This window comes from Eretmochelys imbricata, chromosome 11 (assembly GCF_965152235.1).
Source record: "Eretmochelys imbricata isolate rEreImb1 chromosome 11, rEreImb1.hap1, whole genome shotgun sequence".
Lineage (NCBI taxonomy): Eukaryota > Metazoa > Chordata > Testudines > Cheloniidae > Eretmochelys > Eretmochelys imbricata.
In genome coordinates, this window is record NC_135582.1 from 38681520 (window position 1) to 38696341 (window position 14822).

The 14822-nt window shown below is 40.8% G+C and overlaps 1 protein-coding gene across 1 annotated transcript in view; it reads right to left on the reverse strand.

Annotated features, from left to right (window-relative positions):
- Nucleotides 1-14822, reverse strand: part of LRP2 (LDL receptor related protein 2) — a 180200-nt gene that overhangs the window by 6784 nt on the left and 158594 nt on the right. The window contains exons 70-75 of the mRNA XM_077829918.1: nucleotides 14295-14474; nucleotides 13089-13208; nucleotides 8044-8134; nucleotides 7413-7480; nucleotides 7150-7270; nucleotides 3419-3548 (exon numbers count right to left, since the gene is read on the reverse strand). Coding sequence (XP_077686044.1) covers nucleotides 3419-3548; nucleotides 7150-7270; nucleotides 7413-7480; nucleotides 8044-8134; nucleotides 13089-13208; nucleotides 14295-14474 — 710 coding nt within the window. The remainder of the gene's footprint in view (nucleotides 1-3418; nucleotides 3549-7149; nucleotides 7271-7412; nucleotides 7481-8043; nucleotides 8135-13088; nucleotides 13209-14294; nucleotides 14475-14822) is intronic.

Sequence of the window (14822 nt, forward strand, 5' to 3'; positions counted from 1 at the left end):
CAGTCTGAATGGTTTCAAAGTCTTGCAGCATCTTGATACGTGACTTTCTGTTTCAGATTTAGCTAGCCACAACACTATCTATGTCTTCACTTCAAATTTAACTCAGGGTGTTGGCACTTGCATTAGCTGCCTCCAGGGAGAGTGGCCACACTGAAATAACAGTCGAACTGCTGTGTCCACACTGGCACTGAGCTCGCTCATGTGTGTTTTTTTCTGCAACAGTAAGCTGAACTGCTTTATGAGTTCTTTCCCAGTGAATTGTGAGAGAGCCTGTCTGTCCTTTCTGGGCACATGGGGGGATTGTGGGAAAGCACTGGAGGACTTGCAGTACTTGAGTGGTTCTAACCTGCGTTCACGTGACAGAGTGACTACGTCAGCAGCTAACAGCAGCTAGTTGTACTCTGTGTTGGAGTGTACCAACCCCACACTGGGCCTGCAGGTAAATGAGAGCCTGTGGGCACAATCAGCCTCACATGCGCTACACCTGCAGTGAGTGTCAAACCTGGAGGGAGAAGTTAAATGAGTTGAATCTGGCTCAGTTAGGGCCTGACTAGGAATGAGAGCAAATCTCTGGCTCTCACTCAATGAGAGAAGTCTGGTTAGAGTTAGGGAGCTGAGTGGGACAGCTAGCAGACAGGGAACCCCTGAAGGAAGGTACAGCTGCAACAGGGAGCCCAAGGGAGCTGGGAAGCAGCAGCAGGAAGTGAGCCCACCCAAGATTCTGCATGTTGGTGGAGGGGCCCGCAGGGAGCAATTCATAGTTTTATCATGTAAGACTTGAAAAACAGTGCTATTTCTCAGACACGGCGATACATCAGCCTGGATAAAATCTGACATGTCCAAAAACTGATAGAAACATCCAGGATTTGCACAGACTTCCAGCAGCAGTGAATTTCACAAGTTTACAATCCGATGCAGAAAGTCATTTTTCCTGTGACTGGTTCTGAATATTATGTCTGAAGTCTCAGTTATGTATAATATTACTGGGGGGCGGGAAGTGGGACCCCTTGTAACTTGCACATTTTGACTTGTTCCATGAGATGCCTGAGTACACAAAGACCTTTGCAGGGAAATCTAGTAATATCTGTAGAAATAAAGGACTAAAGTGCCCATTCATTCCCTGATGATATGCTGAAGTATTTCCAGAGTGATTAATTTAATTTCTACCACATAAATCTTGAGAAAAGTATATTATCTCAAAGAACAGTCTTTGCTTTCACTTCTTTCAATACAGGGACAAACCATCCCGATGAGTCGAAAGAATAGTAAATATGGCAGGCGACCAGCTTGGCTTAACGGTGAAATCCTTGCGGATCTTAAACATAAAAAAGAAGCTCACAAGAAGTGGAAGGTTGGACATATGACCAGGGAAGAGTATAAAAATATTGCTCGGGCATGTAGGAATGAAATCAGGAGGGCCAAATCGCACCTGGAGCTGCAGCTAGCAAGAGATGTCAAGAGTAACAAGAAGGGTTTCTTCAGGTATGTTGGCAACAAGAAGAAAGCCAAGGAAAGTGTGGGCCCCTTACTGAATGAGGGAGGCAACCTAGTGACAGAGGATGTGGAAAAAGCTAATGTGCTCAATGCTTTTTTTGCCTCTGTCTTCACTAACAAGGACAGCTCCCAGACTGCTGCGCTGGGCATCACAACATGGGGAGTAGATGGCCAGCCCTCTGTGGAGAAAGAGGTGGTTAGGGACTATTTAGAAAAGCTGGACGTGCACAAGTCCATGGGGCCGGACGAGTTGCATCCAAGAATGCTAAAAGAATTGGCGGCTGTGATTGCAGAGCCATTGGCCATTATCTTTGAAAACTCATGGCGAACGGGGGAAGTCCCAGATGACTGGAAAAAGGCTAATGTAGTGCCAATCTTTAAAAAAGGGAAGAAGGAGGATCCTGGGAACTAAAGGCCAGTCAGCCTCACCTCAGTCCCCGGAAAAATCATGGAGCAGGTCCTCAAGGAATCAATCCTGAAGCACTTACATGAGAGGAAAGTGATCAGGAACAGTTAGCATGGATTCACCAAGGGAAGGTCATGCCTGACTAATCTAATCGCCTTCTATGATGAGATTACTGGTTCTGTGGATGAAGGGAAAGCAGTGGATGTATTGTTTCTTGACTTTAGCAAAGCTTTTGACACGGTCTCCCACAGTATTCTTGTCAGCAAGTTAAAGAAGTATGGGCTGGATGAATGCACTATAAGGTGGGTAGAAAGTTGGCTAGATTGTTGGGCTCAACGGGTAGTGATCAATGGCTCCATGTCTAGTTGGCAGTCGGTGTCAAGTGGAGTGCCCCAGGGGCTGGTCCTGGGGCCGGTTTTGTTCAATATCTTCATAAATGATCTGGAGGATGGTGTGGATTGCACTCTCAGCAAATTTGTGGATGATACTAAACTGGGAGGAGTGGTAGATATGCTGGAGGGCAGGGATAGTGTTACAGGGGGACCTAGACAAATTGGAGGATTGGGCCAAAAGAAATCTGATGAGGTTCAATAAGGATAAGTGCAGGGTCCTGCACTTAGGACGGAAGAACCCAATGCACAGCTACAGACTAGGGACCGAATGGCTAGGAAGCAGTTCTGCGGAAAAGGACCTAGGGGTGACAGTGGACGAGAAGCTGGATATGAGTTAGCAGTGTGCCCTTGTTGCCAAGAAGGCCAATCGCATTTTGGGATGTATAAGTAGGGGCATAGCGAGCAGATCAAGGGACGTGATTGTTCCCCTCTATTCAACATTGGTGAGGCCTCATCTGGAGTACTGTGTCCAGTTTTGGGCCCCACACTACAAGAAGGATGTGGATAAATTGGAGAGAGTCCAGCGAAGGGCAACAAAAATGATTAGGAGTCTGGAACACATGACTTATGAGGAGAGGCTGAGGGAACTGGGATTGTTTAGTCTGCAGAAGAGAAGAATGAGGGGGGATTTGATAGCTGCTTTCAACTACCTGAGAGGTGGTTCCAGAGAGGATGGTTCTAGACTATTCTCAGTGGTAGAAGAGGACAGGACAAAGAGTAATGGTCTCAAGTTGCAGTGGGGGAGGTTTAGGTTGGATATTAGGAAAAACTTTTTCACTAGGAGGGTGGTGAAACACTGGAATGCGTTACCTAGGGAGGTGGTAGAATCTCCTTCCTTAGAAGTTTTTAAGGTCAGGCTTGACAAAGCCCTGGCTGGGATGATTTAATTAGGGATTGGTCCTGCTTTGAGCAGGCGGTTGGACTAGATGACCTCCTGAGGTCCCTTCCAACCCTGATATTCTATGATTCTATGATTCTTTAGAATAACCTAATTCAATATTCACTTCTTTGTTTATAGCGCATTTATCACCTCATTGTCTTTCTGTATAAAATTCTTCCATGTGACACACAAAACAGTTACAAAACAAGGGAAAATGTTAAAGATGATTTTGGAATTGAGCCATACCATCTGCATTGCTCTGTCTATAGTAGAATCAGCTCCGAAGCCAGACACACCGATGTCCATACTCACATCCGCTCCAGATCGGAAGGTCACCCCATTGCCATTTTCAGTGGACTTTACAAGACTGCTTAAGCTTCAAAAATAAAAAATCAATTATTTGGACAGTAACCTTTTAAATCAAATGTTTGGTGTGATTGTTGCTAGGAAACTTGAAACATTCTCTCTATAGGCCAACTCCAGAAGGCTTACTTACTCTTCACTTCAGCGAACCTCTCATGGAATACAATGGCAGTTCTGGCCGAATAAGGAGTAAGAACCTCAGGGTTTAGTTATATACAAGATATACTGAGTCATTAAAAAAAAAAAAGGTATGCTGGTTACAGTTTGGTTAGTCTTATCTTCAATTTTGTTTTCCTGACAAATTCATAAATTCATTGTCTTTTTAAAACATTTTACTATTCAATAGTATAATTCTTATTAAAACCTTAGGGTCAGATTTCCACAGGGCAAAAGCCCAAAGCATACACAAAAATGTCATTATAATTGTATACCAAACTGGAGGATAAAATTTCAAGAATTGTGTGTATATATTAGTTGTCTATGCATACAAATAACCATTTAGATTCCTCATGGTTATTTTCATGTAAATGCCTAATTTGCACATGCTATTGGGATAACTGCAGGTGCAATTTAGGCTTGCAATTGTATGAGCAATGTTAGAAATTGGGTGAGAGGAAGAGTATAAGTTCTAAGTAATATGAACTGTGGCCTTACACATGAAGATATTAGCAGTGGTCAAAACCAGGACCTTCAGCAACTAAAACAGAGGCCTTAACTGTAGAGTTAACTCAGGTTATCTATACTCAAGTTACTTCTCTCGAGTTAACCTGGCTTGAGTGAAAGTACCCACACTGCTAAATAACATTAAAGTTGCTCAGTCCACACTGACCTCACTCATGCGTGGAGATAAGACTTCTGGGGGCATATCACATGGTTCTTTGCATGTAAGTAAGTTGAGCTGCGCTATGAATTCTTTCCCAATGAACTGTGGGATAGCTTGTCTGTCCTTTCAAGGCAGAAGGTATTGGAGGACTGGCAGCACTGGAATGGAGCCAGCCTAGGTCCATATTTCAGAGTGGTTGTGTTAATTTCTACTTTGAGCTTTAGACTATAACCTCTGATGGGCTAGTCATTTCAAGTTAAAAGCACCACCATGCTCCAAATAAGGATTTTTGTGTGTGGACTGGATTCAAGTTAGGAGCAACACTCAAGTTATAATTCAAGCACACTTTACAGTGAAGACAAGCCCTACGTGTTGAGCTAAAAGAGAATTCCTTTAGATGTCTGTAGCAGGCTTTTATAGTTGTTGGAACTGCCAGCAGAACACACGACCACACGCACTGAGACAGTGCATTACATAGGGAGAGCCTATTAGGAGGAGTTGAACAATGACAGACTTTAGTGCTAAGTCATACTCATTGAAAAAGATTTTAAAATGAGAACCAGTAGTTAGAGGAATGAGATTTAGAACTCTATTTCAGTGGACCCCATTTTCATAGAAATTGACACTAGTCAAAATCAGGTAAGTGTTTTAAAACTTTCACTTAGTATCTGGTGACGCAATGACCATTTCCATGAAACAATGCAGAAACAGAATATTACTGTCAGCATCCAACAGTTAGAACTCTAACACTTTTTCTCTCAGGGCTGTTCTACAACAGTTTTTGCACCCATTTAGCTGTATCAGCTCAGAAACCAATATAATTAAGTTAGTGTGATCACTAGTGTGGATGCAGTTATAATAGACACAGAAGTGTGTATATGGGGGTTGCTTGTTTTGGCATACCAATATAAACACTTTTTTATGAGTATAACTAGGTCCGGGTCCACATTACAAGTCGCACTGACTTAATTATAATGGTTTGGAACCCACTATAGTTACATTGGTTCATACACTGTACAGTATATCTATATACTGTAGTCTATACAGTGTGTAGACTAGCACCCAGCCACAAATTTGCGCGTGCGCACACACACACACGCAAAAGTTTGATCTGCAGCTGAAAGTGTCATTTCTCACCCATGTACTTCTGTCATAAATATAAAGGGAAGGGTAAACCCCTTTGAAATCCCTCCTGGCCAGGGGAAAGCTCCTCTCACCTGTAAAGGGTTAAGAAGCTAAAGGTAACCTCGCTGGCACCTGACCAAAATGACCAATGAGGAGACAAGATACTTTCAAAAGCTGGGAGGAGGGAGAGAAACAACGGGTCTGTGTCTGTTGGTATGCTGCTTTTGTCGGGGATAGACCAGGAATGGAGTCTTAGAACTTTTAGTAAGTAATCTAGCTAGGTACGTGTTAGATTAGGATTTCTTTAAATGGCTGAGAAAAGAATTGTGCTGAATAGAATAACTATTTCTGTCTGTGTATCTTTTTTGTAACTTAAGGTTTTGCCTAGAGGGGTTCTCTATGTTTTTTGAATCTAATTACCCTGTAAGATATCTACCATCCTGATTTTACAGGGGGGATTTCTTTATTTCTATTTACTTCTATTTTTATTAAAAGTCTTCTTGTAAGAAACTGAATGCTTTTTCATTGTTCTCAGATCCAAGGATTTGGGTCTGTGGTCACCTATGCAAATTGGTGAGGCTTTTTATCCAACATTTCCCAGGAAAGGGGGGGTGCAAGTGTTGGGAGGATTGTTCATTGTTCTTAAGATCCAAGGGTCTGGGTCTGTAGTCACCTAGGCAAATTGGTGAGGCTTTTTACCAAACCTTGTCCAGGAAGCGGGGTGCAAGGTTTTGGGAAGTATTTTGGGGGGAAAGACGCATCCAAACAGCTCTTCCCCAGTAACCACTATTAGTTTGGTGGTGGTAGCGGCCAATCCAAGGACGACGGGTGGAATATTTTGTACCTTGGGGAAGTTTTGACCTAAGCTGGTAAAGATAAGCTTAGGAGGTTTTTCATGCAGGTCCCCACATCTGTACCCTAGCGTTCAGAGTGGGGGAGGAACCTTGACAACTTCAAGAACCAATTTTAAGTTTGAAAGGAAAAAGGAGTAAATGTTTTAAATAAAATAGATATTTTGAAAGAAATGTTTAAAAACCTGCTTGTGCTCTGAGCCCCTTCTTTTTAGAAGTATTTTCTTCATCTCCCTTCTTTCACTTTAAAATGTCAAACTTTTTAAAAAAATGATAATTCATGAAGTTGAGTTTCACTGAATTGCTGTGCTTCTCACATGGCCAGTGATCTGACAGAGGTCTCCTGCCTCACAGAAACATGAAACATGTGGGTATTTGGCATAGCATTCCTTGCAGGTGAGTACAACATTACAGAAGAGCTCATCCTTCTAATGGTTAAAGAGTTCCTGTATCTAACTTGCCTGAGTTGTAGTCTTATAACCTTTGATAAAGTAATGAAAATAAACATATTTAGCCATCCCTCTGAACTGAATACCCAGTCTAAAAAGCATGTTGTATTTATTTATGTGAAAACTAATTGGGGCCCAGAGTAGTGTGACAATATGGTAATCTTTGTTGTCAGGTATGACCAGCTTTGTTATTAACTGGCAGCAGAAATCTTTAGGAATTGCTTTAACCCTGCACTTCCCTTGTGTCAGTAAAACTATTATATAGTGGACATATCATATCCTTAAGAAACATTCAGTCACAAATGTAAACAAATGTAAACATCTGGTATACAGACTCTAAACAACAACCTGTCTTGTGAAACATACCTTGGTAGTTTGGGAAGTGCTGGTAAGAGGGACCCTGTCCGTCTGTAGTTAAAGAACCCTCCAACTGCCAATGCTCCAATTATTATTATTAGAATGACTGTCAACAACACTGCTACTGCTGCTACGAGAGATAGAAGAGTAAGTAAATATTAAAACAAGCATACCTTAAAAGTTAAAAAGAGCCTGTCAGAAGTATAAGGTTGACCTTAAACTGACATATGACTTAGCTCAGTCACCAAGTTTAATATATACTTGAAGCTTACTTGTTCCAGGAGGCACTCCCTTTGACAATCCTATTTCACAATAATTTCCCGTGTAGCCATCAGAACACCTGTGAATATAAAGGAGATAGTTTGACCGTCTGTCTTTTATTAAGTCTAGCGGGTAAGCTTTATTATTATATTTTGTAATGTTTACAGACAGGCAGTAGAGTTCAACTCACTTCATAGTAATTATATGTTTCACTGACTGTAAAAATAATATACCTATTATCTGCTTAGAAATAGACATACAGTAATGCTGAGTCAGAAACTAGAGTAATTAAAATCTGGAGATTTGGTTTCCATGGAGCATTGGCGGCACCTACTGGCTCATACCTCTGTGCATTTATAGTTCTTTTCCCCCTTCACCAAATTTGCCTTTATTTTATAGTTGTACTAGAGAACTCTTTGTGGTTTGCTTTTTTTCCCTTTCCAAACCTTTTAGTTTCAAACTACTTATTTGCTAATGTTTTATGGTCATGTGCATTTTTCCTACCATTGCTACAAATATGCTATTATCAATGTGTTAAATCTTCTGTTAATGCATCATTGTAACTACATTTTGAAGAACTGAACCCTAGTGTGATGCTAAACCAGCAAACTCTGACCTACGACCACTACAACATTGACTTACTTGCATTTGGGAAGATCATTTTCATCAATATAGCATGTTCCTCCATACATACACCTACATGCTGGTGGCATTGTTGGAGGGGATTCAATGGCTGCAGAAATGGAAAGCCATGCATGTGTTAATAAGCCATACTCAGCAAAGCATATGCTACCATGCAATTTTTTTAAATTTACTTTTAGGGCCAAATTTCAATCAGGCTTGTAATTTTGTGCATGCAATCACCCAAACTGAGTGTGTGCTAACATTTGCAAATTCAAACTCAGATGCAATTTTTTGAAAATATTGCTCTTAATGCCAGGGACATAGGTTACTATATTTACTGTTCTGCCAAAATACCATTTTTAATCCTGGTAAAACTTCTGTTCTTGCATAATAAGGGGTTATTCAGTAAAAATGGTTCAGCAGCATCAGGAAGGGTGCAGGTTTCAACATTTTTTCTTGCATATAAAATGAAGAAATGTAAATGAAAATTGATGGACACTGCAGTGTATGCTTCTAACACTGGAAAGTGGAAAGTGATGGACACAGCAAAGTCAGGTCAAGCAAATCTCCTGTTCCCTGCCTGCAGGGCTCAAAATTCAGAATGCAACATTATCCTACCTCATCTGTCCCAAACTCCTCTTTAAGCCAGCTGGCAGATTCAGTCCCATAGGGATGGGCATTAAGTGATTTGTCCAGAAATGATGCATTTATTTTTGGAGAGAATGAGGGCAATAGTGGATGGAAACTTGCTTTTAAACAGGAGGAGGGAACCTCTGATGTGGCCCAATTAGGAAAATGACAAAGGGGGAGAAATCCCAAATCCGAGGAGTCTCCATTTATTATCTACATTGTGCTCTGTCAGCACAAAGCAGCTCAAGCTCCACATTATTCAGCACTGGAGCCCATTAAACGTCATCTTGTGCTTCAGTCACTCTTCAGGTATCACCTGACGCTGCAACATTGTCTGACTTGGACCAAAGACACATCCATATAATATTAGATTGGTACGTTTTTTTAAGAGAAACCCACATTCTTCTGAGTAGCAGCCGTGTTAGTCTGTATTCCCAAAAAGAAAAGGAGTACTAGTGGCACCTTAGAGACTAACCAATTTATTTGAGCATAAACTTTCGTGAGCTACAGCTCACTTCATCAGAATGCATCCGATGAAATGAGCTGTAGCTCACGAAAGCTTATGCTCAAATAAATTGGTTAATCTCTAAGGTGCCACTAGTACTCCTTTTCTTTTTCCACATTCTTCTGATGTTTTGATATTGAACCTAATGAAGATCTTCAAAAAGAGAGTAAGTTTCTTTAAAGTATAATTTTACTGGCCCTAATTCGAATTTCGGGAAATCTACACACTAAAAAGCATGGTACAAATATTATGGAAAAGGTCTGAATCCTCTATGCTTTTATAGTCTATAAATGAAAGATGCATTTTGGCTCTCTCTTCCTTACACTTACAACCTAGATATACTAGATGGGCTATAAAAGTTTTAACTACTTTTGAGTCAGAAGTAGTCCATTCCTGAAACCTTTATGCAAGCAAAACTCCTATTCATGTCAATGGTAATTTAGCTTATATAGGGATCCCTGATTTGGGGCTAAGGTCTCTCCTTCCAATTAAAGGCCTTAATTTGGGAAAATGATAAAAAAACAAGCAAAACTATATCTGACAGATATGACAATTAATTGGGTAAGCCCCACTGTGTAGTTAGGTATTACATAAAAGCTTAAAGCAAAGTTACCATATTGGGCCCTGTGACTCAATTTTCTGTTCCTGTTTGAAAAATACCTTTTGTTGTACAATTATTTTTTTCCAAAACAAAATCTTCACCTGGCTTCAGAGTAGCAGCCGTGTTAGTCTGTATTTGCAAAAAGAAAAGGAGTACTTGCGGCACCCTAGAGACTAACAAATTTATTTGAGCATAAGCTTTCATGAGCTACACCTCACTTCATCAGATGCATTCAGTGGAAAATACAGTGGGGAGATTTATATGCATAGAGAACATGAAACAATGGGTGTTACCATACAGACTGTAATGAGAGTGATCACTTAAGGTGAGCTATTACCAGCAGGAGAGTGGGGGGGGGGGTGGACACATTTTGCACATTTTGTAGTGATAATCAGACGTTCTTGTCAATTGTTGGAAATGGCCCACCTTGATTATCACTACAAAAGGTCTCCCCTCCCCCGCTCTTTTGCTGGTAATAAATGTGTTAGTCTCTAAGGTGCCACAAGTACTCCTTTTCTTTTTGAAAATCTTCACCTGTTTTTCTTCGTCTCTGGCCAGATTATTTAAAGCAGTTTAATTAAGGGGAACAAATGTAAGCGCTATGAGCAATAAACAGAAAATCACTGTCATAAAATGTAGCTAAAGCAATTTGCAAGGCTTTAAATTTGCAATTTGCAAACTTGTGCTAGACACTAATGAGATGCAGTGGTAAACTGAAACATCTCCTTGACCTGCCTGGAGATGATCCAATACTTAATGCTTAAATAGTATCTTGTGACAATAATAGGTCAAAGTACCATAAAGTATTGAGTAAATGTAAATCAGAGGTGGCACTATCTTTGTGGAGTAGCTTGTGAAATTGTCTATCGCTGACCTCCAAAAAGACTAATGCAATTCACAGCAGACAGATTAACTCTTCTTCTATCTTGCCACTTCCCTATTTGAGGTTGGCAACTTTTGTAGCCTTCTTCCAAAACTCATGACTGTATACCTGGCTATCAGGCAAATTGGTCTCTCTAAGCTCCACCGATATCCAGTCCATGAACTGGGTCTTTTGCCTCCCCTTTCATCATCTTCTGTCCTCAATTACTGCAAGGGTTTAGCCAATGTAACTCTTGGGTCTCTGCTGGGCATGTCCATACCAACATAGACTAGCTCCCTCAACTTGTCATCAATTGGGGCAACTCTCATTAGGACCTTCTCAATCTCATTTAGCTGACTATCACAGAGCATCCAGCCATTTGACCATTTTAACATCTTCATTTCCATAGAGCAGAGCATACTGATTTCTTTTCTCATGGCTGGCCAAGTCTCCGTTTCATACATTGGGATGGATGAAATTACAATGCACTCTACCTTTTAACCTTATTAGCATCTTTTTTTTCACAGATAACTGGTGCCAGCTCCCACCATTTGCAGGAAGTAGCTTTGGTACAATGCTGGGCATGACTCAGAAGGGTACCATTGCCAGCAATCATTGACCTAGGTATTTAAATTCTTTCACTCTTCTAAGCTCTCTGCCTGTAATATCCTTCATGGTGGGTCCTCCTCCCTCTGCTATCATAGCCTCAGTCTTACCAATTTTCATTCTTAATCCTGCAGATGGATTAACTATAGAGAAGTAGCCTAGATTTAGTTTCACAAGGACCACTTTGTTATAGTTATTGCCCATCAAGATGGAAATAAGATTAGGATATGTTTGGCTCACCTTTTGTACTTTTTGTTGTGATAAGGTGCTATCAACCAAACTAAGCCAGAACCCAGACTCCCTGGGTGCACAAAGAAAGCACACCTGGAATCTCAGTTAACAGCTAAGTAAAATGGCAGCCCTCACACTCACAAAGTGCAAGGCCTTTTCCTGGGTATTGCCCCCATCTTATCTATTGAGGGTGGAGAGAGGTGGGAGCTTGCTCATGGGCCCCATACCTCTCTCTACCGCTTTGGGTGCGTGCTTAAGGAAGGCACAGCAACTGTGCTTCCCAGGTGCTCCTGATAGCACTGTGTGGATGCTTATATTTAACAAGTTTGAATGATAAGCCAATTACTTGTAAATGATCTCTGGATGTATTTTGAGCATTGTGTCTTCTCTCGCCTGTACTGTATAAAAATGTTTACTGATCACACAAAAGAAAAATGTACAGAACTGTAATTATAATTTGTATTTTGTCAAACACTGATTCATTTTCCTATGTTTCTAAGGTTCCATTTACACTAATGTATATGCACTAATGTATACACACAAATGGTTTATAACAGAATAAAAGAATCTGGTTGCTCATGGATTAAACTTGTAGTGTAGCTGATGCCAATCATATCCGTTAGCCAGGTCAAAATCCTGGATTGACCAAGGCTTTTAGCCCAATTATGGAGTGTTTTTAGAGCTGGGTGGGAACTGGATTTTCTGTTTCATGCAAAATTCCAAGATTTCAAATTTGTTCCATTCCAAAACGGAATGAAACAAAAAATTCAGTTACCCACAGAATGAAATTTTTTTAATTTAAAAAGATTTGTTTGGGGTTGATCTAAATATTTTGATAAAATTGAAATGTTTTGTTCCCATTTTGATGTTTAAAAAGATTATATAATATTATATCATATTTTTTTAAATTGAAACAAACAGCAATTTTGAAACAGAAAGTCAAAATGTTCTATTCTGAAAAGGCCAAAAGACTTTCCGAGAAACATTTTGCTTTCAACAAATTAGCATTTTCCTACGAAGAATGTTCCACTGGAAAATTTCCTCCCAGATCTAGTGGGATAGGTTACACTCCATCTGTATCCATGTTGTAACTTGGTCCCCTGGCTATCGCTGTAACGTACACAGGACCTAACCTAGGCTACAAAATTTGAATCCACATTTGGAACCTAACTTCCCCAAAGCTCAAGGGTGTATGAGTCTTCAGTTCTGGTTCAACTCACTAAAAACAAATCGCCAGGGGTCTCTGGAGACAGCTGTACACTTAGTGAACAGTTTTAATGAATCAGTGCCTGTTTCACAGCTGGACCTGAAACCTGGCAAATTTTATAGAGTTGATGTTATTATATCCATTTCACAAATGAAGAAATTGAGGTACAAAGAAGTTAAGTGACCTGTCTAAGGTAACAGCAAGTCAGTGGTATAACTGGCTAGATAATTCACATGTCCTGGCTTCAGGGCTCCTGCTTTAACCACTGAAGCACCCTCCTCCCAGTTTGTATTTCTAATTCAAGAATGCTTTATCAGTCATGGAAAAGCTATATACATTCCCCCTCCAAATCAGAATGACATATTAAAAGAAAATAGGACTGAGTCAGTGGTTCCATTTGCAGTTGGACTATTCACTCTACCTGCATCACACACTGTGGTGCTGCCTTCTATAAAACGAGCCCCTTGTGGACAAGAGCAAGTGTATCCCCCTGGTCTCAGCAAGCAGAGATGGCTGCAGACATCTTTACAAGGATTAGGCACTGAAATGCAGATATAACAGAGGTTAACTGGAGAAGCATTCTAGCACCATTTCTGAGACATAAGCAGGGGGGTTTCCACCTGTCAGCAAAGAAGCTCATGATTGTTACAGTAATAAATTCTAAACCGAGTGCTTTTTCTACATGTAAAACAACCGAGATGGCTTATAAATATTGTATTTTACATTAAAGTCTTCTGTCTTCTTTTACATTCATTATAAGGGCTAAATACAGCTTTTGAGCCAAGTGCACAAAGAGGTGAAGGAACAGAACATCTCCATTGTCTGAGCACCATGAAGCATGCCTACTAAAGGTACATCTACACTGCCTGCTTCTTTCCACCAGCTCCCTGCTGCTGGAGCCCTTCCCTGCTGCAGTGAAAGACTCCAGCAGCAGGGAAAGGCTCTGGCACAGGAGAGGCAGTGGGAAAACACTTGGCCAGCTCCCCATTGCTGGAGCCTTTCCCTGCTGCCTCCCCCTTCCCAGAGCCTTTCCTTGCCACTCTCTGCTGCTGGAGTCTTTCACATGTAGCTACACATCGTAATGTGGACACACTTTGCGTTTCTCTGTGGCATGTAGCTACATGTACACTACCCACCACCATAGTGCAGACAAAGCCTTCTGGGAAGAGCATGCTAGAATAGTATGAACTGCTCCTGGGCAGCCCTGCCATTACAGGAGAGTTAAGATAGAGGTGGTCTATACTGGAGGCAGTAACAAGTTGCCTGCACTTTGTGCTTTTGGAGTACAAATATAAATTATTGTTGCCTCCTGTGTAGAAGCTGTAGGAGGGGGAAAATGGACTCAGCCATAATTTTGTGCTAAATGACTGCAAAAGAGAAATGTACTGTTCTTCTGTATTTAAACCCTGCTTTATTTTATATGTTCCCCTCCCTCTATCTCTCTCTATATTTAATACACTTGTCAATCCCAGTTCCATCCTTATGCTTTCAAAAATACGTACTTTTCAATGTGCTTAGAGATCTGCCTATTCCCAGGCTAATACTAAGCTTTCTGAAGGCATTGTTATGGATTTGGGATAGTCGTTTCCAGATAACAGGGAACAGAACACCCGAGACTGGTGATTACCTGACTGATTGTATCTATGCTGATGATAGATGCGCACTTGAGTGAGCCAAGGGTTTACAGTCAGCACTTTCACCTTTTCTCCATTTCCAAATTTATCTTCCTTCCAGACTTCACCTCTTTCCTTAGAAATCCAATATAAATGGCCTTCAAAGACATCAAGGCTGTACGGACTGCTGACTTCTCAAAGGAACAAAATTATCATCAGTTAGCAAAGAACCCCTAGCAGTATCGATGAGCCAACTATTCTTCTTCTTGAATCAAGTATTTTATTCATTAACCACTTGCATTTGTATTGATGGAAATGCGTGACTGAAAAGAGCAGGCCACTGTTCCTGCAAATTGATAACAACACACGTAAAACAACAATTATCCATCCAGTTTGTGCCATGTTCTGTCTGTTTTGCTCATGCAAGTTAATCGCAGTGGACCTAATTCTCAACCACCTTGCACAGTCATTTACATGCATGCAAAGTGAATGGAAAACACTACCAAGTTTGGTTCTTAATAAGGTGCCTAATTGGGAGCTGA